The 25,196-nt window shown below is 41.4% G+C and overlaps 1 protein-coding gene across 1 annotated transcript in view; it reads right to left on the bottom strand.

Annotated features, from left to right (window-relative positions):
• Positions 1–25,196, bottom strand: part of LOC122639959 (serine/threonine-protein phosphatase 6 regulatory subunit 2-like) — a 114,473-nt gene that overhangs the window by 22,206 nt on the left and 67,071 nt on the right. The window contains exons 9-14 of the mRNA XM_043833022.1: positions 15,412–15,506; positions 15,106–15,308; positions 2,413–2,510; positions 2,033–2,136; positions 1,795–1,960; positions 1,490–1,612 (exon numbers count right to left, since the gene is read on the bottom strand). Coding sequence (XP_043688957.1) covers positions 1,490–1,612; positions 1,795–1,960; positions 2,033–2,136; positions 2,413–2,510; positions 15,106–15,308; positions 15,412–15,506 — 789 coding nt within the window. The remainder of the gene's footprint in view (positions 1–1,489; positions 1,613–1,794; positions 1,961–2,032; positions 2,137–2,412; positions 2,511–15,105; positions 15,309–15,411; positions 15,507–25,196) is intronic.

Raw genomic sequence — 25,196 nt, 5'->3', positions numbered from 1 at the left:
TCTTTTTTTCTTATTTATCTGTATAATGATGAACACAAAGTAGAAAGTAATATGAACTAACCAATTTGGATCCTCTACTGCAGCCGTCAAGGGAGAACAGAAGTAAGCGATTAACAGGTGTACTTTACCCTTTTACATCAAAAGGACATAAAGTTTTGTAGTGTGATTATGAGAGATGTGCTTCTTCTAATCTCCTCCGTTTTCGCCCAGCTCAGAGCCCACCATAGCAGTCTTCTTAGCCCCACCCCACTTGTTTCTAATCCTTTTATTAGTTTTGCAGGAAAGCAACTGGGTATGGAATTGACCTCCATATCTTAATTGGCAGAACCTTAAAAATTGAAATCTAAAAACTTTTTTTTTTTTTAAAGAGTTTGATTCAATAAACTTAAAAGATAGGTAAGTTTCATTGGTTTTCTACTATTCCAATTGAACATCAAACATCAAGAACAGAGAGCCTGAACAACCAACAACACAAAAAATATTAACAGAAAAATCTCTGCACAGTGACATTTCAAAATTTAGATTCCACTCATGCTCTGTCATCTTTCCTTTTTTTGTTCCTAAAGAAATTGAAATCGTTATGAGAAGGAAAAGTAGGAAGAAGAAAGCCTCAATTCTCAACTTCCCACCAAAGAAAAAAGAGGAATCTCTGTTTTCTGGGCAGGGTACAGATGTAATTGGATTTGGTAAGATAGTAAGACTTCTTTTAGATTTAAGATAAAGAGTTGATAAGAATCCTAGAAAACCCACAACTAGGAAATATATATATATACATATTTTGCTCTCATCAAGTCACCGTTCACCGAATGAACCCATCTTTGTTGTCTTCAGACATAAATGCAGAGACCGCATAAACCAGCCGCTTCTTCTGGAAACTCCCCACTATGATTCATGACGATGACAGTGACGGTGATATCTTCTTTTCTCTTCTCTTCTTTCATTGTTTGGATTGTTGCTTTTGATACAGGACCACAGAACTTCCCTTCCCTTCCCTTGATCGAAAACAGTTGCATCTCATCAGGTTTAAAACCCAGGAATCAGATCCGGATTGGAATCTGCCTTGAATCATTGGAATTATGCTAAAAACCAAGAAAACCCTAGTTTCGTTAATCCAAATTAACACCGGAAGCTCACCGGAGATGTTCCATTAGAAGCCATGGATGGAGCAATCGATGGGGATACCTGTAACTCATCTTTCCCAATCGATTTGGGGAAGATGAGTTGCAGGTTTTTTTTTTTTCTTAAAGGGGCATTTACCTTTTGATTTTAACAGTGTTAGTCATAAACTAACAGAATGGGTTTATTTGTTACTGTTTGTAAACCTCAGGGGGGTACGCAGAATTTTCCAAAACTGGGGGGTAAAATCATCCTTTCATCAAACCTCAGGGGTGGTATGTGTAAATTACCCGTGTTTTATTTAGCAACAAATTTCAGAATTTCTTCATTGTTTTTTTGGTTCAAGCAAAAAATGAAGATGGCATCAGCAAACCTGCAAATAAGCCTGCACTTGACTGTTGCTTCCCCCCAATTGAACAAGCTTGTTAGCTATATGTGTAATATGTCCAATATTTCCTATTCTTGGCGGTGATTTTCCCTCAACAGGAACTGTTGGCTGCAGGAAAGACTGGAAAAGCTTAGCGTCTCTATACAAGTTATGAATCCAAAAAATGAGATATGCCACTATTAGTAACAAAGAAAGAAACGAGGATATGCATCTCATGAACCAATAGAAATGAATAAAGATAAGACTTCACATTAATATGTAACCAATGATAGATGCAAAAGCTGGACTACCTTGTCTGGATCAGTTGCCAAAGTGAAATTCTTTTCTGCTCCTAGTATTTTTCCAACAAGGCCACAGTTGTGAAGAAGATGTTCAACAAGTGGAAGCTTCTTGTTTTCCAAGCATGAAACTACGATGTTCTCCACATGGCGATGCAAAAAGTTATTGTACGGGTATCTATGACACACAAATAGCAATAATTAAGATCCTGGTCATATCATAAAAAGTACTCAGGTACGTAAAACTTACTCAAAGAATAAATCTAAAACACGTTGTATAGCTCCTAGCTGAATCAATTCCTTCTCAGCAGCTTCACTACCAAATGTCAGCAGAACAGAGACGAACTCCAGAATCTGATAAATTCCAGGTTGACTATTGTTAGCATGTATGATCAAAATGTTGTTCATTTTAATATCAACCAATCCAAAACTAACATTGGAACATCTGTATCAATATCCCCCCTACCCACAAAAAATTACACATTGATAAAAAGAAAAAGCAGGCGGAGAATATAACTCTAGACGTGAGGACACAGCAATCTATTATTATATTGGTAAAGAAGCAACAACCAAAGAGGCAATTGATTTTTATGCATGAAAAATCGCCAAGCGCATGATATAAAAGACTACCTTCAGACGGTGTTTGCCAAGAGGAGGCTGCAACTTTCCATATGTAGTCAGCAAGATGCTCTCGGCAGATGACACATCCAGAAGTTTGAGTAAATCACCTACAAAGAACACGAATCTATAAATTCACTCTTTTGTAGTTGGCAAAAAAATGCAATTCTTCATATAGGATTCTCTTCACCAAATTTCAATAAATACTTGTGAAAAGTAATCTTCATACAGGATTCTTTTCACAAAATTTCAACAAATAATTGTGAAAAGTAATTAAATCTTGAATATATTTAGTTTCTTATTCCTGAAAAAATAACTGCCCACTCTGAAGTAGCATACAAAGATTCTCCAAGCAATAAGCCACCTGAATATTTCACCCTTCATCCTCCTTGATTGTTTACAATGTAATTTAATCACAGAAAAGGGTAATCTAACACCCTAGAGGTCTGCTGAGAAGGGGGGAGGGAGGGGGAACAAAGAGGAAACCATAAAATATGAATAGAGAAGCATCACCGATAGATAAAGGGAATCAAGAATAAGCTGCTCCAAACATTACCTCAAAAAACGGTGTACGGCATACCCCTTTAAAGGCTCAAAAACATGGTACAAGATTTCGGTGAGATCTCGATATTATCTCGGTTTCACCAGGACTCGAGATGAGACCACAGGCGACACCAAAAAAGAGCAATATCTCGGTCGAGATCTCGGTATCTCGCCGAGATCTCGTGACTTAACTCGGTCTCGGTTCGACCGAGTCGAATCAGATCAAACCAAGTTACAGAAGTACCACCTTTTCGGCGAGATTTCGACCCCAAACTCGAAATCTCGCTTTGTCTCGCCTCTCTCGGTCTGCTGTGAAGGGAAAACACATGTTTGGTGCTTGTTTTTGGCAAATCTCATCTCCAACTGAAGATTAAAGCTTGTAGATTCAACATTGAAGCTTCAACATCAAAAGACAGAGTTCCAGCATAGGGGATGTTGTGGACGACTTTGAGCGTTACTTCCAGCATAATATGTCATGGCCAGTGTTTGTGATTCAATCAAAGCAGAGTTTGATTTGAAAACAACATGGTCATTTTGATGATCCGGCCCGACACTCGTTTCAGTACTAGGTTACTCTCAAATGGTATAACTTGTTACACACTTACACTTGTATTTGTTTAATCTATGTCTCTTTCCAAGTTTCTAACAATTGTTAACAAACCGTCAAACCATCACCATGTATGATTAATGATTATGAATATGATGCCTAATGCTTAAATGGTTTATGGTTTGATGTCTTTTAATTCCTAATGCTTATTTAAGTTATTTTACACATCTACTTTAATTATATGTATTCTAAATATTGTGTGGAATAGCTGCCAACCTAGGGTCCGAAGTGAAAGTACCATTTTGGGTTTGAATTTGTAAAAACTAATGTTTCCATTGTGTTTAGAAGGCCTAAAATAAGGTGGATGTCAAGTTTAAGGACCTATCTTGGCCGTATGGCCACTGAAACCCACCACCAAGTCAAGACAGGAAAAAATACAACATTCTGCCGAGATCTCGACATAACTTGGTTTTGTGGCCTGGCAAAACCAGGGGCGAAATTGAGTTCTAAAACCTTGCTTAAGAGAAGTTTCCATAAAAAAGAAGTAGAAAATAATTATCAAAAAATAAAATGATTTGAATAAGTTTCTAATGCAGTTAATGCAGTTCAAGGTTGTAGAAAGGAATCTAAAAGAAAGAATTACAACCAGGATCACCACAGAAGTTGAGAAAATCAGGTTATAGACTGAATTGACTAAAAATAAGAGAAATTCAATACCTCAAAATACAACGATTAGATCCGAATGTAATTCTGTTCAAGTGTAGAGCTTTACCAGATCTATCACTTGAAGTAGAGTCCTTGAAAATCAGGGACCTAAAACTAGATGAAATCCAACTAGTTTTAATTTCAAAATACAAGCAAGAAAAGAGAAAGATTGGCAGGGATTGATGATCAGATCTAAGGAACAGATCGGGGATCAATCTATTAAATTGCAGAACCTCAGATTTGCAGTTCAAATATAATAACCAGCAAGAAATAGTTAGAAATCTGAAATCAATATTCAATATAGAAGAGAAGAAATCAGGGAGAAATAAAAGAATTAGAGGAAAATATCAGAATTAGAGAATAAGAAGAACAGATAAGAAGAGAGAGGATCAATCACACTTGATAAGTAATTGATCAGGAGACCGGATGTGGAATACCAGTCCCATATGAAAAACTCAACAGCTTCAAAACTCTGAAGAAAACTCAAAATTCTTTACTCAAATCATGCTTAATTGATTGGGGAGGGGGGTATACATATATATAACTATATAAGGACTTTGGAAACTCTTAATTAGACTCATAATTCTGCACCTAATCTCTTTCGCCCATTGAATTAAGTAAATAAACTCAAAACAGAACTCTTAGAAAGCTATTATGTATCCTAATCATACTCAAAATCGGTAACTTAACTGTTATTCTGGTGTACTGACTGCAGGATGCAGATCGGTCAGATCTGATGGATCTGATTGGCCTGCTGGTAATGGGCCCACTAATGAATTAGAAGAGATCTTGATCTGACAGCTGTATATGGGCCAAATCTAATCTCAGAATTAATGGTCAGATTTTGATCTAATAGATGATATGGCCATATCAGAATCTAGATTTAATTGTGCAGAATTTAAGCAATAATTATCACATATAAATAAGTTTCAGAACAGAAATCAGACACTAAAAAGAAACTAAATATTTGAAATCAATGGGGTGAAGTGATCAGATAGAGAGAGAGAGAGAGAGAAGACATTTCCTGCAAAAATAGGATATAAAATTCAAACCAATGGATAGAAACAAGAGAGAGAATAAGAGAAGGCTATCGATTTAATAGTATAAAGAGAGAAAAAGAAGGGGGAAAAGAAGGAGCTTAGCTGTGATCCAAAAATTTTAGACAAGAACAATAGCCATCGATTTAAAAGAAGAAAAGAAAGCTGAAATAATTGACAAAGGAAAAAGGAACAGGATAAAGTTTGCAATGAGAAAACATAGGAGGAAAAGAAGGGGTAAAGAGTAATAGCCGTAGGAGGGGGAGAGGGAGGGAGGAAAGGAGAAGAGAGAGAGAGAGAGAATATCTAGCTAGCGCATTGCCAAAGCAAATAAATCAATCTATTAACTAACCCTATCGATTATGGATACAATGCTTATTTATAGAAAAAAAAAATCTCCTAGATCAACTTAATAACTAATAATATAATATTTAAAATTTCCTAACTAGGACTCTTGGACAGCTAAGGAATCTAGAATTTTAGATTTCCTAAACCAACTTAGAGACCAACAACTAGTCTCCTAACCAACTAACAACACAAACATGGATAATGGGAGTGGGACTCACTATAATAAAATATTAATTTCGTGTACACCTTACAACCCCCATTTTTTAGCTTTATAATTGTTGAGATATGGAACCCAATAAGGGTATTTTGGGTATTTTATCTGTTTTGTTTACTTGTTTTTCAAGCTATTCTCTAATTCTCTCATTCTCGATTCTGCTAACATGGTATCAGAGCCTCCTAATCTGATCTAGGGTTACAGGAAAGTAAGAAAAAAAAAAAAAATTTCTCTGTCATCTTCTCTCTCCTTTCACTCTCTCTCGGCTTCTACTTCTTCTGGTTTTTTTTCTCTCATCCTTGTAAGAGGGCAGCACTAATGAGGTAAACCTAAACCAATGATTTAGTTGCTGCCCTCCTCCATCCTACCTACCTCTTCTTCATTACTTTTTTTGATCAATAGTTGCTGGCACAACAATGCGATATTGGAGTTTTCCAGAATTCTTTGAAGATCTGATCCCTGTCACTATTGAAGGCTGATCTTCCATTGTTGGAGCTCCATCTGCAATAATTCCTAGCATCTATCTATCTTTTTTCCATCTTCTCTTTTCTCTTTTTTCTTCTCCAGCCTTGATTTACCCCAATCGATCTCCTTTATCAGGGTTTTCTCAAAATCCTGGCTCCAATGATTTTTAGGGTTTCTCCTTTCAGTTGCTGCTGATTTTTGAGGGGTGATTCTCCACTACTATAAGGATCACTCAACCTCAATATTAGCCTCTTTCCAAGTGTTTGAAGACCCCTACCCCAATAGATCCTTATTTTGGGTTAGGGTTACTTGCTACTGCTGGAGTTTTTTGGAGGTGTTTCTACCATCAAGAGGGACAATTTACTTCATCAATACATGGCTTGAAGAAGGTCTATTTCATGTGATAACTGCTGCCCTATTTTTTCTGCATTTTTTTGATGTTTCTCCCTCTTGAAGATCAAGTCTCAATCACAAAAAGAGATTGGTTGTTCGTATTGGAGATCCATTCAAGCAGCTGAGGACAACATCTATTCCAAGACATCATCAATCTTTGACAAGTCATCATCAATTCTTTGAAGCCCCCTTCCCTACAATTGATCTCACCTTTCAGGGTTTTGTAAAAACCCTGACTCTGACTATAATCGATCTTAGGGTTAGCGATGTCCTCTCTTGCTGATTTTTTAGGGGAGTTTTATCAACATCAGAGGAGTACTCTACCCTAGTTTCAGCATCATTCATGGAGTTTTTTTTTGAAAAAAAATTCAGGTTTCTTCCTTATGGTCAATTTCTCCAACTATCAACCTATATCTTTCTGGTTCCTATGTGGATGGCTGCATCAATTCCTATTGGATCTGCTGAGTTATTGTCTTCTACAGTTCTACTTACTGGTTCTGTTGAATGGCTTCTGTAAGCATGACCAATTAACATGTTAATGCTGCCTTCATAAGGACAGCTGCTGCCCTGTTCTTGAGATTGTGTTTGCCTAATATTGGAGATCGAAATTCTTTCACCTTAGTGAAGAATCGAATCTACTACTCTAGAGATCAGTTTCTATTTGGGATTACAACAGTTGTTCCATGGTTATTGGTTGCGACTACGAATCTATTCAGTTGTGTGAAGCTTTTCTATAGGTTCATAGCCAGCTTACTCTGGGAGCTTTTCTACAGGTTCATATCTAGTAATTCAGGTCTGATCCAAGTTTTCTAGAAAGTTATTACATTGATTCAGCCCAAGTATTTTCATGAGTTCTGTTCAGCATTTGGGAGTTTACAGATTGGAGTTTTTTGGACACTGGTTCTTCCTTGTGTGAAGTCGATCAAGTTTTGAATATTGAAGTTTCCATCTAAGAAGTTTGTTTGATCAATTGAAGAAGGTTGAAAATTGATATGTTGCATTACTCCATGATTCTTTATCCCACTGCTTCTTCAATTACCCATATCCCATACCATACCTTTGGCAATTACCAATAACCACTTTAGAAGTTTATGATATACTCTAATCTGCCATTCCTCCTTTTTTCATTACCCATAACACCTCTTGGAAATTTTTGGTCAATTACGTTTTTGCCATTATCCCTTACATCATCTCCGTTACTTGTCCCCGTGTACTACTATACATGAGGGGGAGATTGTGTACAATTCCCTTGTAGACTTGCAGAAATTGCAGACATTGCAAAACTTGTAGAAACTTGCAGACATTGCAGAACTTGCAGAACCTTGCAGACATTGCAGAACATTTGTTCAAAACATTGAAGACCAGTTTTTTTCCACCATTGCATTGGGTATCTTTAGTTATTGGGCTGTATTTACCATGAGAGGGAGATTGAAGTATTGAAGAGCTATTTGAGGATTTATAGTTGGGTTGATTCAGGTTTTTCCGATGTTTGTTGTCCTATATGTTTATCTCTTTTAAGATTATATGTTACTGTGAAGATTCGAGATTCATCACTGGACAGCTATTGAAGATCGATGAAACCTGCCTTTTTTGGAAGATTGTGTCTGTTTTTTTTTTTTTTTCTGCCTTTATTAAGATCGGTGCTTCTCTCTATTTTGAAGAACGATTCTTCTCAGGCTTTGCAAAACAAATTTGTTCCGGTTTGCTGATCAAGTCTGTCAGAGTTTTGAAGATCAATTATCTCCAATTCTTGAAGATTTAACTGTCCAAGATTATTTAGGAGCATCATCCATTCGCCCATTTGTCAAATCCAAGTACTACATTACAAGCAAGGTTCAATATCTCGCGATATATCGGTATCTCGGGCTGGCCGAGATATCTGAAATATCCGAAATGTACCAAAATTTCATCGAAATATGGTATTTGTTCTGCCATATTTCGGTAGTATATTTCAGTGGGTTTTTGGCCATATTAAGGCTTGATACTTCATGTACACCCTTATTTAAGCTAAATGAACACATTTAAACCTTCATATTACAAAAAAGTGAACTCAAAATGGTGTTTTGGGTTTGCACCCTTGATTGACAGTATACGATCAGACCCTGATGTAAAAATAGTTAAATACACATTGTATAACTATATAAGTACTCAAAGACATAATAACAAATTGAAACAAAGTAATGAATCAAAAATAAAGTCAAATGTGCATAAAAAATACCTAATAATAATTGCTATGCTTTCCTGAATCGACCCCACTCATGCTTCGCTGGAGTCGACATCCATTGTCCTCTGTTTGAAGGACATACGTGGACCACGGTATAGTTTCGGAAAAGAAACGAGTATAGTCATCCACAATTGCCATGTAAATGGAGTCATCAACATATTGAAGGTAACCTATCCTAGGATATTGGTGACCAATCTGTGACTGTGAAGAACCATGACTACCCACTGATCCAGTATGATGTGATGTCGGTGCTGGGCCTGCTGGCAGCATGTATGGTTGGTGAGTTGGGTAGCTAGGGTATGAAAAGATGTCGTCCACAAAAGATGATCCAGTAGGACCAGTACGTCCCTGGGGCTGGTACTGGGGTTGGGAGTCATAGTCCCCAACGAACTGCCCATATCCATATCCACCTTGAGATTGTGATGCACTATAATCCGATGACGATGGAGTGGTATGTGCGTCAAGAGATGGGGCACCCCAAGGCCCACTCGATCCTCCCTCTCTATCACCCATACTCAATCCGCCAACAGAGCTAGATAACACATCAATATCCATATAATCAACAGCCTATGTTTGCCGACCCCTACGCTTCCTAGTGTATGATAAGGGGGTACGTGAGGGTGCGGGTGCGGGTGCGGCCTCACGTGCACCATGGTCCGTATCTTGTGTGGCATGATCAAATTGTGTTTCTCCAGTGAATCAGACTGGCTCTACAGGCGCCGTCTGCTGGTCTACCACATAACGCTCTCGCATTCCATCAAATGCTTCACCACCACCACCACCACCACCATCATCATCACTGCCATCATCACTACCATCATCATTACCATCACCATCACTTCCATCAGTTCTAGTCTGAGTTTGAGTCTGATTCCTACCAGTACCACTTGAGGACCTGGACCAGTCATCATCCTCATCAACATTGCCACCTGTGGGTTGGAATGGTATGGGTGATGCTTCCCGTGCGTCATCCACATCAGCACGCATCTCAGAAGTTATCACAGGGTCTAGCCTACCTCCCTCCTGATCCAACACCGGTTCACCTCTATCCCTCACCCAATCCACAATAGGGTCCTCATCATCTGAGTCAACCTGAAAGATGTCGGCGAGGTCAATAATGCCCCTTTGTCCCTCATATCCCATGCGTATGTATTGTAGTTTCAGCCTCAAGTTGTAGTGCACATACACCATGTCAGATAGACATTTGGAACCCAATCTGTTGCGCCTCTTGGAGTGGATAAGCGAAAATGTACTCCAGTTCCTCTCACAGCCAGATGCGGAACATGTTTGGGTAAGGACCTTGATTGCTATTCTCCTTAAATTCTCAGCCAATTCCCCATACAACACCCACCATTCAGCTGCATTACAACACCTAATAAATAGTGTGTGGTTTGCATTGCTCTGCTTGAACCCAATGGAGACCATTGCTTTATAAAACCTACCAAACCATGCCCGGGGAGACAGCTTCAACCCATAAAGAGCTCGATTGAGCTTACACACTTTTCCCTGAGTCTTTGGAGAATCAAATCCTGGTGGAATATCCATGAAGACCTCCTCAGTCAACTTACCATGCAAGAATGCATTTATTACATCAAGTTGAAATAAATTCCATTATTGATTCAATGCATAAGACAGGAGAACCCTCACAGTATTCATCTTGGCCACTGGAGCAAACGTCTCCTAATAGTCAATCCCATACGTCTGGGTGAAGCCTCTAGCAACCAGCCTGGCTTTATATCTTTCAATGCTCCCATCAGCCTTATGTTTTACTTCAAACACCCATTTACACCCAACAACTCTCTTTCCCGGTGTAAGTTGAACCAAATCCCATGTGTTATTTTTATCAAGGGCTCTCATCTCTTCCTTCATAGCTTCTTTCCAATCTGAGTGTGCCACTGCCTCCTGCCAAGAGTTAGGAAGAGACATAGAAGACAGGGAAGTAAGAAAGGTCTGAAAAATGGGAGATAATGAATCATAAGAAACAAAATTTGAGATTGGGTATTGAGTACAACTACGTTTACCTTTTCTAGTAGCAATAGGAAGGTCAAGAGTAGGATCATCATTAAGAGGAACAGATGGAAGCTTACCACAGGGTTCAGAGATGGTAGAACTTGGAACCTCTGCAGTCAATTTTAGTGGAAAGATGGTAGTAGGCCTGTTCTGGTTGAGATTTTCCTTCCTGCTAAATGTCAGTAGTGACTTATCTCCCTGAACTGTATTTCCATTACCTGGTTGATTACTTGGTTGAACAATGGATTCAGTGGGCATAGTAGGGGACACAAGAGTCTCCCCCTAAACAGAAATCGCACCTTGCTATTCTTGACTAGTAACCCCATCCTCAAGAACATTCTCGTCTTCCCAAGGCAGATCTATGGGAATTTGAAGGACCTCTTCCTAGTGAACAGACTCCCCCTGAAGAGGAACAGGGTAAAAGGGAAAATATTCCTGAAAAATAACATCCATGGAAACAAAAAAATTTCACGAAGAAGGGTGGTAAAATTTATAGCCTTTTTGGGTAGCTGAGTCTCCCAAAAAAATACACCGAAGACCCCTGGGGTCTAATTTCCCATGCACATGATGATTCCAAACAAAAGCAACACAGCCAAAAACCTTAGGGGCAACAGGGAAAGTGACCCTACTACCTAGAAGAGTTTCAATGGAGCTCTTATATTTAGGACACGAGATGGCATCCTATTAATAAGAAAGGCTGCCGTGGTGACAGCATCTCCCCAAAACCGAACAGAAACATTCATAGCAAACATCAAAGACCTAGCAATCTCTAGACGATGATGGTTTTTTCTCTCTACCACTCCATTTTGAGGTGGAGTATCTACACAGGAAGTTTGGTGAAACCGAATATTCAGTGCCATTATCAGACCTTAGTATTCTGATTTTAGCATCAAACTGTGTTGAAACCATGTTATGAAAATGCTGAAAAATAGAAAAAACATCACTCTTCTGGTGCATTAAATAAACCCAAGTGGTTCTACTAAAACAATCAATGAAAGTCACAAACCAATGAAAACCAGAAGAAGAAACCACACGGGCAGGGCCCCACACATTAGAATGAATTAAGCTAAAAGGAATTAAACTTTTATTATCCGACACTAGATATGTAGATCTGGTTTGCTTTGCAAAAATGCAAGCATCACAATGAAAATTGTTCAAGTTACAATCTTTAGAAAAACTAGGAAATAAGCTAGAGTTCTTAGCGGTGGGTGTCCTAATCGATGATGCCACGTATGTAAATCAGCTAGTGCTTTAGATCCAGATCCTGGGAGAGAAGCCACGGTACATAAAGCAGTAGGAGGCTGCTTTAACAAGTACAGACCACCTTCCATCTTACCACATGCAATCGTACAGCCCATTTCCAAGTCCTGAAATACACAGTGAGAAGGAAAGAAAGTCACTTTACAATTGAGCTCACGTGTACTACTACTAATGGATAACAGGTTAGTAGAAAAATGTGGGTCATGAAGAACAGAAGATAAAGAAAGGGAAGGTGAACAATGTATAACCCCCTTGCCAGATATAGGAGAAAAAGAGCCATTAGCAACTCGAACCTTATAATTACCAGCTAATGGATAATATTGGGCAAAGTATTTGGGAGAACTGGTCATGTGATCGGTAGCACCAGAGTCAATAATCCAAGAAGGGATTTGACAGAAGAACTATGACCACAAAACCGAATACCTGTAGAGGAACTGGCAGAGGAAGGAGCAATAGTGGCAAAGGCAACACTTGCATGGCCGAAGGTGCTGAAGTAGTAGATTCTAACCGTGACATCAAACTCCGCAGGTGGGTCATCTCATTGGTATAGAGAGGTGTATTGGTGGAACTGGAAGAATCATCCTTAGAGATGGATTGATGAGCAACACTGCCACTAGATTTGGGCGGGTCAAATCAAGTGGACGGCCATGAAGTCTCTAGCAATGATCCTTGGTGTGACACTCTTTCCCACAGTAGTCACACTTAACAGGAGGTCGCCCAGATGGGGCAGCAGAACCACGATTCTGAATAGAAGGAGAAGCCATAGAGGGAGTCAAGGCCCCTTTAGAGGGAGCCATATAAAGGGCAGCACACTCCACAGGAGGAGGGTGTACCATAGCCTCACGTCGGCTTTCTTCAGAAGCAATAATAGTATATGCCTGGGTAAGGGTTGGAAAGGGATCCCTATTCAAGACATGTGCACGAATAGGATCATACTCCATGTTCAATCTGGCCAAAAAATCATACACCCGAAGCTTTTCCTCCCATTGGTAGTATGCAATAGTGTCAGCCTGACATGTAGCAGTAAACTTCCCATAGAAATCCAAAGTTTGCCAGATACCTCTCATGGCATTGTAGTATTGGCTAAGAGTAAAATCCTTTTGTTCCATTTTATGTATCTTCCGACGGAGTTCATAGCACTGGGCATCATTACCAACCTTAGAGTAGGTTTCCTTGGCAACACTCCAGACATCGGCAACAGTCTCCAACAACAAATAACTGTGAGAAATCGCAGGATCAATGGAACTGAGGAGAAAAGACATTACCAGGCACTCATCAAGATCCCGTTTATCCTGGGCCTTCCCTGCAGTAGTGGGACGAACAGTGGTATCCATCAAATGGGCTTTCAAACCACGGGAACCAACGGCAAGCGAAACATACTTTGACCACATGAGGTAATTATTGCCATCCAGTTTGACAGAGTTAGTCTGGAAACTAGGGAAATCCTTCTCACGATGCACAGAGGTTCCCCCTTACCCATAAGAGATGGCAGAATTTTCACTGTCAGACATGGCAACAGAGAAGGGGAAAAAACATATCACAAATCTTCACTTAACAACACATAAAAAAAATCTCCAAAATAAGTGGGAGATTTAGGACAGTGTGGACGAGAAAAAAGGGCCCTTGGTGAGATACACCCACCACCAAGGGAGACTGAAAGAGAGAGGCAGGAGAGAAAACCTGCGGTCGTAGCTGTAGAGACGAAAAAAAGGAGAAAGACAGTGGAGAGGAGGGGGGCCGTAGTCTTGCGAGAGGAGAGAGAGACGTGAGAAAGGAGAGAGAAGCGGAAGGGTTGGTGGTGATGGAAAGGAGGAGGCGGAAGAGGGGGTGGTGCTGCTGCTGTTACGGTGGTGGTGTGGAGGTTGGAAGGAAGGTGACGGCTGCTGTTTTTTCACTCTCAAACATAACCGAAATCCCTAGATTGATTTCCCGTAGCTCTGGATACCATGATGAAATCTGAAATTAGGGAGAATGACTTGTGTCAACGTGACACAGGCCAACTTTATTTATAATAAATAGAGGAACATTCCAGAATAGAGTACAAGACCAAAATGCCCTTATGACAGTTCTACCCTTGTACCCATATTACAACACTCCCCATCCCACCAAATTATGGCATTCCCAATTTCCCATTCTGGAGTCCAAAGGTTCTCAATACAGCATCACAACAACTATGATTGAGACTGAAGCACCTAAAATAAACCTGACACCATAACGAAGCCTACTTGCTCCTGCACCGATTACCTCTGTCATATGACAATCAATTGAGACATACTAGTCAAGGTGTCGCCTAGGTGCCCAGGGGCCTGCTTGGGTCCAAGGCGACAGCATGTCATATTCGATGCAAGAAAGGCTACCATCTTGGACATTGCCTTAATGCCTTGTGGCCTTGTGACAACACCTATTATATCGTCTCAGTATTTTCACACTTCACGAGTTTACATTGATTTATGTTTATTGCTTGTTTATTTACATGCTTCTATTATATCATATGCTTTGTTTATTATATGTTGGTTTTCTCATATTAGGCCTTTACTTGCATAATTATATCATATTGTATTAATATGGCTTCTATGTTGCATATAAGCTTAATTATATAAAATTATCATTGTCATATTACATATACTGTGCTCCTATGGCGCCTAAGCCCCCAATGCCTTGGGTCACTTAGCTGCCATGACAACTATGAATTGAGATGAGAACTATGTGGATCACCTTAGTCTTCATATACGTGGTTGTCATGCCTTGCACAATACCTAAAACCAATTTAACAAATAATACTACCAGTTCACTGATATTTACAAAAAGTTAGGAAAGGATAAGTGACATCATCAAGATTCCATAAAAATTTAAAAAAGAAAGAACTCCAACAGACGAACATTGCCATCAGAATCAAAAAGAATTATGTTGGGCCGGGGGGGGGGGATATCAAAATCAACAGTAACAGAGGTGAGCTTACCTACACTCTCCAGCATGCCATCAACTGTCTCAGGAGTAGCAGTTACTATTGGTACATGAGACAGCTGGCGGCCATATGTATGATATGGACCTGATGATAACCTCTTGGGGTCCAGCAATGATATGCATACAGACAATGAGTGAACTAAAACAGATTTTGGTCTTGAATCTTCCAATGCATGATGAAATAATCGTCCAACAAAACTGCAAGCAAGAATGCAAGATATATGAGAAAAGGAGGGAATACTAGCAAACACTATTTTTCATAACATAAATCCAAATCAATAAGAAGAAAATGTAATAGAACCTTGGGCTGGCAATTTTTGCAGCAAGGCCAGGAGGAGCATAACGAGTTATGGAACAGAGTATTTCTGCTGCATTGGCATGCACTTCAGGAGAATCCTGTAAATTCCATGTCCAAATAAATCATTTTGTATAGAAAATATTGGGTATCTTAGAATTGCATGTTGGCACATAGCAGGAAGCACTCTATGAATTTGTATTTAACATGTGGTAGTGCATGCGAGTGAAAGGGTGAATACTCCCTCTGATGTATAGGCACTGAGACACTGATGCTGGTGGAGGTCCGGTTAGGAGAAGTGATGAATCTGCGATTCATCACAGATTCATCAAGAAGAGGGGAAACCTAAGAAGAATCAGAGTTGCAGGGGAACAGAAGGAATCACATAAGAAGAAGAAGAAGGACGCGGGGGGGGGGGGGAGAAGAGTGCACACGCACAGCCATACTGGCTTCAAACCATAACTCAACTATTCCATTCTATTTAATCTATCTCCAAAGATGGGGAATTACATCATATATAAAGAGAAATAAAAGACTCCTAAAAATAAGAATAACTTTCTAACTAGGAAACTAATTCAAATAAGGAAACTAAGAACAATTGAAAAACCAAATATCCTACGTAGCTAACTTCTAAAATAAACTAAAAAAAATTATTTCCCCAAATAACATAAATTCCTAAAATCCTAGGAGATCCAAAAAATTCAAACTGGACCTGGTTCATCTCCATTTAGATACCCAACTGGGTTTGGCTCGGTCCAAGGTAGAGTATCTGCATCAATTCCCTCGGTGTTGAGAAAAACTTGCCCACGAGTTTTGTAAAATGAGAGAGTAAGACCCGTTCGATTGGCATCCACAAATATCGAATTTGATGGGGGCGATGATCCAGAGCATCTAATGATCACATGTCACGATCTTCTGATGATCGTTAGCAAACGACATCTCTTCAATGAGAATCGGATCGTGGGGTTTCACAACTGAAATTGGACCGTCGATCAGTCCTTCAATTTCAATCTTGATCGGACGGTGTACTTCAGTTTAATCATCGCTTTCGTTGTCCATTTCTTCCACATCTGATCTGCCTTCTGAAGATTGTATCATGCTTGATGTCTTATCATAGAAGTTGTTAATATTGGCAAGCTCCAAAAAACCTCTTTTCAAATTAGAAAGTTGTGTCTGCAGTTTACGGAACCCATTACTAATCAAAAGGAGTAAATCGCATCGATCAACCTCCATGATATAGTGGGTTTACGAAATAGATGAAGTTTATGACAATAGTGGCAGAATTGCTATTAAGTAGAAGTTCCTAAGAAGGTGGCAAAACCGTAATATGGAAGGTCAACAAGAAACACAAGAAGTAATACGTAAGGGGAAGGGTGGAGGGTAATTTTGGAAACTAAGTGAAAAAAGGACTAAACCAAAATAAGGAGGATAAGGCGGGGTAAACCAGTAAAAGCAAAATAAAACAAGGTTGATTAGGAAGGCAGACGCGAGAAGGGGGGAAAAGAAAGGTTACCGAGTTAAACTGGGATGCTGATTCTGTCGAACCAGAGAGGCGGACTGTGAGGAAGGCGACGATCTGTGACAGAGAGACACCCTGCGGGGTCAGAAGGGGGCCTTCGCGACTTTGAAGAATGGTGTCGGTGCGAGGAAGCCAATCTGCAGGGTGGAATCGACTCGCGGCAGAACAACCAGGTACGAATTCTTTTTCTTTTTTTTTCGCTTCTCTGCCTCGCGCTCTTGCTTCTCTTCTTCTATCTCCCTTTTTTTTTCCTGGTTGCTGGCTGAACTCTACACCGGGGAGGGGTTTTCTATTGGAGTCAAAGGATGAATATACTACAAAAGTCGAAGGGGAGGTTCTGTGGAATCAAAGGGGGTTTGGATTCTGATTTAGAGAGGGATTTGGGATGGGGTATGGTTTCAGGACTTTTTTTTTTTTTGGGTATAGCAGAACAGTAATGGAAGAGACGGGATAGAGAAGAATGGGATGAGAGAGATTGATAGGGAGGAGCGTTGATACCAAATTGGAGGAGGGCCGGTTAGGAGAAGAGGGGAAACTTGAGAAGAATCAGAGTTGTAGGGGAAGAGTGTTGTTGGTGAAGCCTGATTTGGCCCAGAAAGCGAGGTTGAGACCTTCGGAGGGCCGTTTCGGCCTTGAAATGATCTCGGAATGCCGAAAAATGGCGTGGAGTTGTGTTGGGCTCGTCGAGATCTTCGAAATGAGTACTTTTGAGCCATGTGTTATGTTTTGGTCTGGCCCAGGTTTTTGGCATTTTTGGGCTAGGGGCATTTGTGTACTTTCTGGGGTTAGGGTTTTCTTATATATATTGTTCTTATCTCTTTGAGATGGATATATGAGGGTTTGTAACATTTCAGAGAAATAGTGAAACCTGTTCTACTGCTCGGCCATGGATGTAGCTTCCATACTGGAGGTGAACCACGTAAATCTCTGTGTTGTGCGTTGTGTGCTCTCTTTCTATTTTCGTTTTTCTTCTGCAAATCGCCATTTTGGGCGTTGTTTTCGTAACAAAGAGAAGGAATTGCATAAGAAGAAGAAGAAGAAGAAGAGGGGGGGGGGGGGAAGAAGTGTGCACAACCACACTGGCTTCAAACCATAACTCAATTGTTCCATTCTATTCAATTTATCTCCAACAATGGGGAATTACATCATATATAAAGAGAAATAAAAGCCTCCTAAAAATAAGACTAACTTTCTAGCTAGGAAACTAATTCAAATAAGGAAACTAAGAACAATTGGGAAACCAAATATCCTACGTAGCTAACTTCTAAAATAAACAGAATAAAATAAATTAAAAGACATTATCTCCCTAAAAAACATAGATTCCTAAAATCCTTGGAGATCCAAAAACTCAAACTAGACCTGGTTCATCTCCATTTGGATACCCAACTGGGTTTGGGTCGGTCCAAGGTAGAGTATCTACATCAGATGCAGGTTGAAGTTTCAAATCTGATCAATTGAGCTTGAACAAGTCTAAATTCAGAGCCCCATGGATTATATGGATCATGGGCTAAGTAATTATGGGTTTACTGTTGTAATGGGCCAATTCTATATATCCACAGCCCACATGATGGGACAGTCGGTCCTAGTTTCTATTTTGTTGAGTCTCTAGAAATCCTAGGTTAGTTTCTATTTTCAGTCCAAGCAGTTTTTTTTTTTGGGTGAATAAAGAATATAATTACTAAAGAAAAAGAAAAGGGCCCCCAAAGGGGGAATACAAGAGCCCAAGGCTAGGAGAGCATTAGCTAACAGGAGCTAGAAGAGAGAGAAACATTAGAGAGACCCCAGGAGACAACAATAAGCCTGTTCCTTGGGGTGTCCTTACAAAAAGAGGGAGGGGCATACAGCAGCTTTGAGGAGATTTCAAAGGAAATGGAATCCCATATCTGCTGAAAGGTACGCGATTTGGAGGTCCATTTCCTAATATTCCTCTCCATCCAAATGTGACTAAGAGCAGCACAGAAAGCCATCTTTCCCACTGAATCACACAAAGAAGTTCCTCCATAGGTCATGTCAACCCAAATCCATTCTCTAGAGAAACTGAGAATCCTTCTTTAGGCAGGCCAGCATTTGGAGAGGATGCCTTTCCATATGGCCTTGGAGACAGGACAATCAAAGAACAGATGAGCCAAGTCTTCCGAGTTGCTCCAACAAAGCGCAAGAAGCTGGACACTTGGATGTGCCGCTGCGAAGGAAGGCTTGCGTAGGAAGACATTCGGTGAAGACCCTCCAAGCGGTGAAGCGAGTGCCTAGGGATGTGATGCCCGAACCACGAAGCTTCCTCCAAATAGCCATCGGACCTTTACGCGATAAGGTTCCAAGCTCCTTTAGAGGAGAATGTAGGAGAGTTGTTAGCATTCCAAGAGACACTATCTCCCCTAGATGGCAACCTTCTACTGATAGACTGAAGCTCACTCCAGATAAGAGCTAGCTGCAGAGAGGAGGTTGGGGGGGGAGCCCAATCATCAAGATGGAGAATATCAGCCACCTGAGCCTTCCTATGAAGACCCGAAGCATAGATAACCCTTGGGGTGATAAGGTGGAGTAATATTCCTTTAGGGTGCCAGTTGTCCAGCCAAAGAGAGGTGGAGAGCCCATCTCCTATGTGATTGTGGATGTGACTTTGAACAAGATGACGAGCTTCTAGGATCTTGCGCCAAACCCAAGAAGCCTCAGAGGAGACAGTAACAGTCCAAATAGAGTCTTGCCGGAGTAGTCTCGAGTAAACCTAGTCAACCCAAATGCTCTTTTTCTTAGAGGCTATCTTCCAAATGAGCTTGATAATACCAGCCCGGTTGGCTTCTTTGATCCTTTTGATACCCAAACCACCCTCCTTTTTTGAGAGGCAGACTGAAGCCCATTTGAGAGGGTAGAGAAACCTAGGCGTGTCAGAGCCTTTCCAGAGGTAAGCAGCTAACAAGGATTCCAGGGACTTGATGGTTGCTTGTGGCAACCCATAGATGCCGGATCAGTAGATGTAGGAAGCTTCTAGGACAGATCTGATGAGGACCAGTCTACCAGCATAGGAAAGGAGCTTGGCTTTCCATAACTGAAGCCTTTTCCTGATGAGATCCAACATGGGAGTGCAGTGATGAGCAGAGAACCTAGCTGGGATCAAAGGGAGACCCAGATACTTGACTAGCAGATGGCCTTCAAGGAAACCCAAGCTGTCTAGAAACTCCCTTTTGTCCAATTCTGGAATACCAGCAAAGAAGATGAGGGATTTGTTAGGATTGATGCGGAGCCCTGAAGTGGCATGGAATTGACGAAGACAAAGCAATATGCACTCGAGCGAGGCTATGGAGGCTTTGGAGAAAATCATCAAGTCATCTACAAAAGCAAGGTGGGTAAGCTTTAAAGCTTTGCACCTTGGGCATAGGAGTAATGAGTGTTGATCGATGCAGATGCAAATGTCTAGAGAGGACTTCCGAGCCAAGGTGAACAAGTAAGGAGATAAAGGGCACCCGAATGCCTAGAACAGAACCGAACTGCCATTGGAGAGGAAATTGGGAGAGAAATGACTAATCCAGTTGACAAAAGGCATAGGGAACCCCATCTTGAGCATAACTTGAGAAATGAAATCCCATCTGAGAGAGTCAAAAGCCTTGTGAATGTCAATCTTCAAGAGAATAGAGGGCGAATGATTTTTCCTGTCAAACCCTCTCACTAAGTCATTGCAAAGGAGGATGTTGTCAGAGATGTTCCTGCCTGGGATGAAAGCTGATTGGTTTTCATTGACCAGCAGATCAACAACACTCTTGAGTCTTCTGGCTAAGATCTTTGCAATAAACTTGTAGATGATATTGCAGAGAGCAATGGGCCTATAGTCATTCATCAAGGATGCACCCTCCTTCTTCGGGATAAGACAAAGGAAAGTGTGATTGACCCCTTTAATCTAATTGGCGTTAAAGAAGAAGCTGACAATGGCTGCTATGAGGTCTTCCTTTATGATATCCCAGGCAGCAAGAAAGAAGCCCATGCTGAAACCATCCGGCCCTAGAGCCCCCGAGACCTTGAGGGAGTGAATTGCATCTAAAATCTCCTCTTCTTTGGGGATAGAACTCAAAACTTCCAAGTGGCTGGCAGGAATAAACTTGTTTAGCAGTTGACTTTGCAGAGGAACATGATCCGGAAGAGGAGCATTGAAAATGTCACTGAAGTGCTTAACAGCCAGCTCCTTTATATCCTTGACAGTGGTAGCTATAGAGCCATCAGGGGAAGTGAGCTGGATGATGGAGTTAACATTGACATTTGCCTTGACAGACCGATGGAAGTAAGCATTGTTTGAGTCGCCTAAATCAAGCCATTTGATTCTTGATTTCTGCTTTATGAAGCTCTCTTTAGAGAGCAAAGTATTGAGCTCCACAATGAGATCTTTTTCAGATTCAGCCAGAGAAATATTCAGCATATCAGTTTGCAGCTGCACCTGAACTGATAGGAGCCTCTCCTTGCAATCAGCAACTTGAATGGAAATATCACCAAAGGTAGCCTTGTTCCAGCTCTTAAGGGACTCCTTTACATTGCGAAGCTTTCTAGCAAAGGCCACAAGAGGGGAAGAGAAGGCTAGAACAGGCTTTGCCCAGGCCTCAGTAACAGTGGGCAAGAAGGAAGGATGAGAGGACCACATATCAAAATACTTGAAGGGTTTTGGGCCGAAAGAAGTGTAAGGCTGAATGGTAAGATTTATAGGAGAGTGATCAGAGATGTTGGGGTTCTCAAAGGTAGCCAGAGAGGAAGGGAAAGAAGAGAGCCAAGTTTCATTAACCAAAATTCTGTCCAGCTTACAAGAGATGCGGTGACTTCCTGCTCTCTTGTTGCACCAAGATAGAGGGAAACCAGTCCACCGAAGGTCATTGACCCCTATATCATCGAGACACTCATTGAAACTTTCCATAGCCTCCAAATCAAGGTGCGAACCTCCTTGTTTCTCAGAGGAGTACCTGATAACATTGAAATCTCCCCCCAAACCCCAAGGGAGAGTCCCTATGCTGTTGGCGATGGAACGCAGATCAGTCCAAAGGAGAGACCTTTGAATTGGGCAATTGTGAGCATAGATGACTGAAAAGCCTAGGCAATCCGAAAAGCTGAGATGGATTAACTGATCGGAAGAGGAAAGCAAAGCAATGGAAAGCTTGCGGGGGTCCCAGATGAACCAGATTCGGCCATTTGGGTGGGAGGAGTAGTTGGATAAAAAGGACCAGCCAGGAGCTAAGGACATGAGAATTTTTCCAGCATTTGGCTCCTTGATGTGAGTTTCAAGAAGACAACAAAAAGCAGCATGGGAGGCACGAATTTTGGATCTGACAGTAGCTTGCTTCGAGGCAGAATTGAGGCCTCGAGAATTCCACAGAAAGCCGCGAATCATTGAGGAAGGGGGAGGAGGGGCAACGAAGACTCCAAAAGGCGAGTCAGGACTGCTGGAGACCTGGTTTCACTTCGATGCCTTCGGTGGTAGGAGCTGTGGCGAGAAGAGCTGAGGTTTGCATAGCAAGGGGGTCTCAGACTAGAGCCAGAGGGATCGGGCGGAGAAGAAGGCCCATCTTGAATATGGGTTTGGGCAAGCACCTGATGGGAACCCGACCCGGATGGAGATGGGTGAACCGCCTTAAGCGAAGGGCAAGGAAAACCAGCAATAAGTGAACCGGTAAATGGTTTATCTTGGCCCAAGCCAGACGAAGTAGTGGAATTATCAACAGCAGTGGAGTTATCTACAGTAGTGGGCCCCAGGCCTCTCTGCTTTAAGAACCCTAAGTCAGCGTTGATTTCCAGCAGTCCTTGGAGGCAAGAGGCTCGAGACAAAGGCGCAGCAGCACCTGAAGGGGGCATTGAGTAGCTTTCCAATGTTGCAGCGACAACAGAGCTAGGAATAGAAACTTCCATCGCAGTATCCTCCGACATACGAGACCTGCTGCGAGGCATAACATCGAAGTGTAATTTCCCAGGGCCAGTGTCCAAAAGCTGATTTTCTTCATCATCACCTGCCGTGAAAGGACCTGCAACGTCCCCATCTAGGTCTACCAGAAGCGAGAAATTGTTCTGACTCAGGGGTACAGGTCTCGCAGCCCACATAGGGTTCCGGTTGCCTACCGCCAGAGGCTTAGAAGCCGGAGGAAGGTTGCGGTAGCGAGATCTTTGTCTTCTCCGACCCCTGGAGTGTTGACGCCAGCCAGAAGAGTCACTCTGCACAATACCTGAAGAGCTCTTGTTGCCTACATTCAAAGGGAGGTCCTCAGCCACTTCATCACCGCCAGCAGGAGGGTGGTGGTCATCAGAGACATCCTTCGAAGTGGCACAAAGACTGGAGTCATGGCCAAAGATGTTGCAGATAGTACATTGGGGAGGCTTTCAATCGTAATGTATTTCCTGTTCGAAGGAGTAATCGTTATCTTCCACAACCTTGATGAAGGAAGGAAGAACATCGTGCGCAGAAACTTCCACACAGATCCTTGCAAAGGCAAGTCGGTCTTTGCGTCTGGTCCTTATGTCGGAGAAGAGAGGTTTTCCCAGGACAGAGCCCAGAGAACTAAGCCCATCCGTGCACCAGTAATGTAGCGGGAGCCCCGACAGGGTAACCCACAGAGGGATCGAAGAGAGATCATTACGCCTGAGTTGCAGATGTCGATGCCACTGCCGAAGGAAAATAGGCTTTTTCCCGACAAGCCACGGACCTCCTTCTAAGACTCGGGTCTTGTCAGAGGCAGAGGAGAACTTGAAAAGGAAGAACCCATTATCCAGAAGGGAGACATCCAGCGAGGCCTGAGTTCTCCATTGCTTTGAAAGAGACGCTTTTACCACCGGGAAAGGAGGGCGAGAGCCCAGAAAATTGCCTACTAAGGAGTTCTCCCAGAGCTTTGCTTCAAATTCAAGCACTTTCGGAGGGCAGAGGGCCACCTTGGAGCTGCAATCCAAAGCCGGAGCGACAAAGTGAAGGGGCAAACCCTCAGACGAAGGTGAAGTTGCAGAGTTTAAAAGAGATGCCTAGGTAGAAGCAGTTGGGGGTGGGTGAGGCACGGTACCAGCAGAAGCAGGGGTGGAGGAAGGGATTAGCAAAGGAGGGGAGGGAGAAGGGGTAGGAGAAGCAGCTGACATTTCAGCCGAGGAAGTCATTGAAGGGAAACTAATCCGGCCGGCCAAGGAGGCCGGAGGAAAGGACGACAGAGGCAACAGTCATAATTTTCCCAGCAGTCGAACCTGCCGGTTATCCCTGTTATCCAGCTGTAAACAGTTAAAAACCACTGACTTGACATCATGAAAATATCTTGAATGAACATGGCAAATTGCCGATGGAATGGATAATAACTTTTTGCATTTTTTGAAATTTTCATGTCAAGTTGATGGATCTTACTAAGGTCAGTCCAAGCAGTTTTTACTTTCTAGTAGTTTCTATTTTATGGTTTCTAAAAATTTTAAGCTTGCTTAAGTCCATATTGAGTTTCTAATTTGAGTTCTTAATTTTATAAGAGAATTTGAGAATTGGGTTCTAGAAACTCTAGAAGCTCTAGAAAGTTTATATTTTCAGACTCCTTGGTTCTCAAATCTAGAAATTCAGGATTTTTTTATAGTTTATGAGTAGATAGGAAGTCAATTAATCTATAAATAAGTGGGTCTGATATGCTATGTAATACAGTGGTTTTGATTCGAAGCAATGAAGAGTTGAGAGATTCGTAGGATAGCAACTCGTTTGGTGTGTGTGTAGATTCCCAGGATCACAGCATGGAAGAGTTGTATTCTCACAGCTACAGTTTGCTACCTAAACCTTTTTTTACCAATCGATTTCTTCATCTTCTTCTGTTTGAATCATTGATTCAGGTTAGTTTCTTATCTGATCTGTCATTCTTCTTGTTGCACAACTGATTTCCTTCTTACTTCTTCAGGTCCACGGATACCCAGTATTCCCTTCACTTTCAGTCCACTACACTTAACTTCTTCGTAAATCAAAACTTTGTATTTTCAGTTCTAATTGCTCCCAAACTTAGTATATCAGTCCCTGGCATCAAAACCCATCAATTTCAATAGATAAACCTCAGTCTAATACCCTTCTTCTCCTCCTGCCATATCCCTTCCCTGATCTATCTGAGATAAAGCCAATCGGATTCTGTTTTCTTTTGAGTTTTTCCTCCATATTTTAGCCTTGTTCAACCCTATCCCTAATCCTGCTCGACCTTGAAAACAGATCCAACTGACCCCTGGTTATTGTACAGGAAATCTCATACTCTGCCTTATTTTCTCTAACTATAGTTTAGCCCTAATTCTGTGATTTAGGATTAGGTTTGTG

The sequence above is a fragment of the Telopea speciosissima genome, chromosome 9, assembly GCF_018873765.1.
Source record: "Telopea speciosissima isolate NSW1024214 ecotype Mountain lineage chromosome 9, Tspe_v1, whole genome shotgun sequence".
NCBI classification, from domain to species: Eukaryota; Viridiplantae; Streptophyta; class Magnoliopsida; order Proteales; family Proteaceae; genus Telopea; species Telopea speciosissima.
The sequence above is the reverse complement of the archived record's forward strand: the minus strand, read 5'-3'. Positions and strand labels throughout refer to the sequence as shown.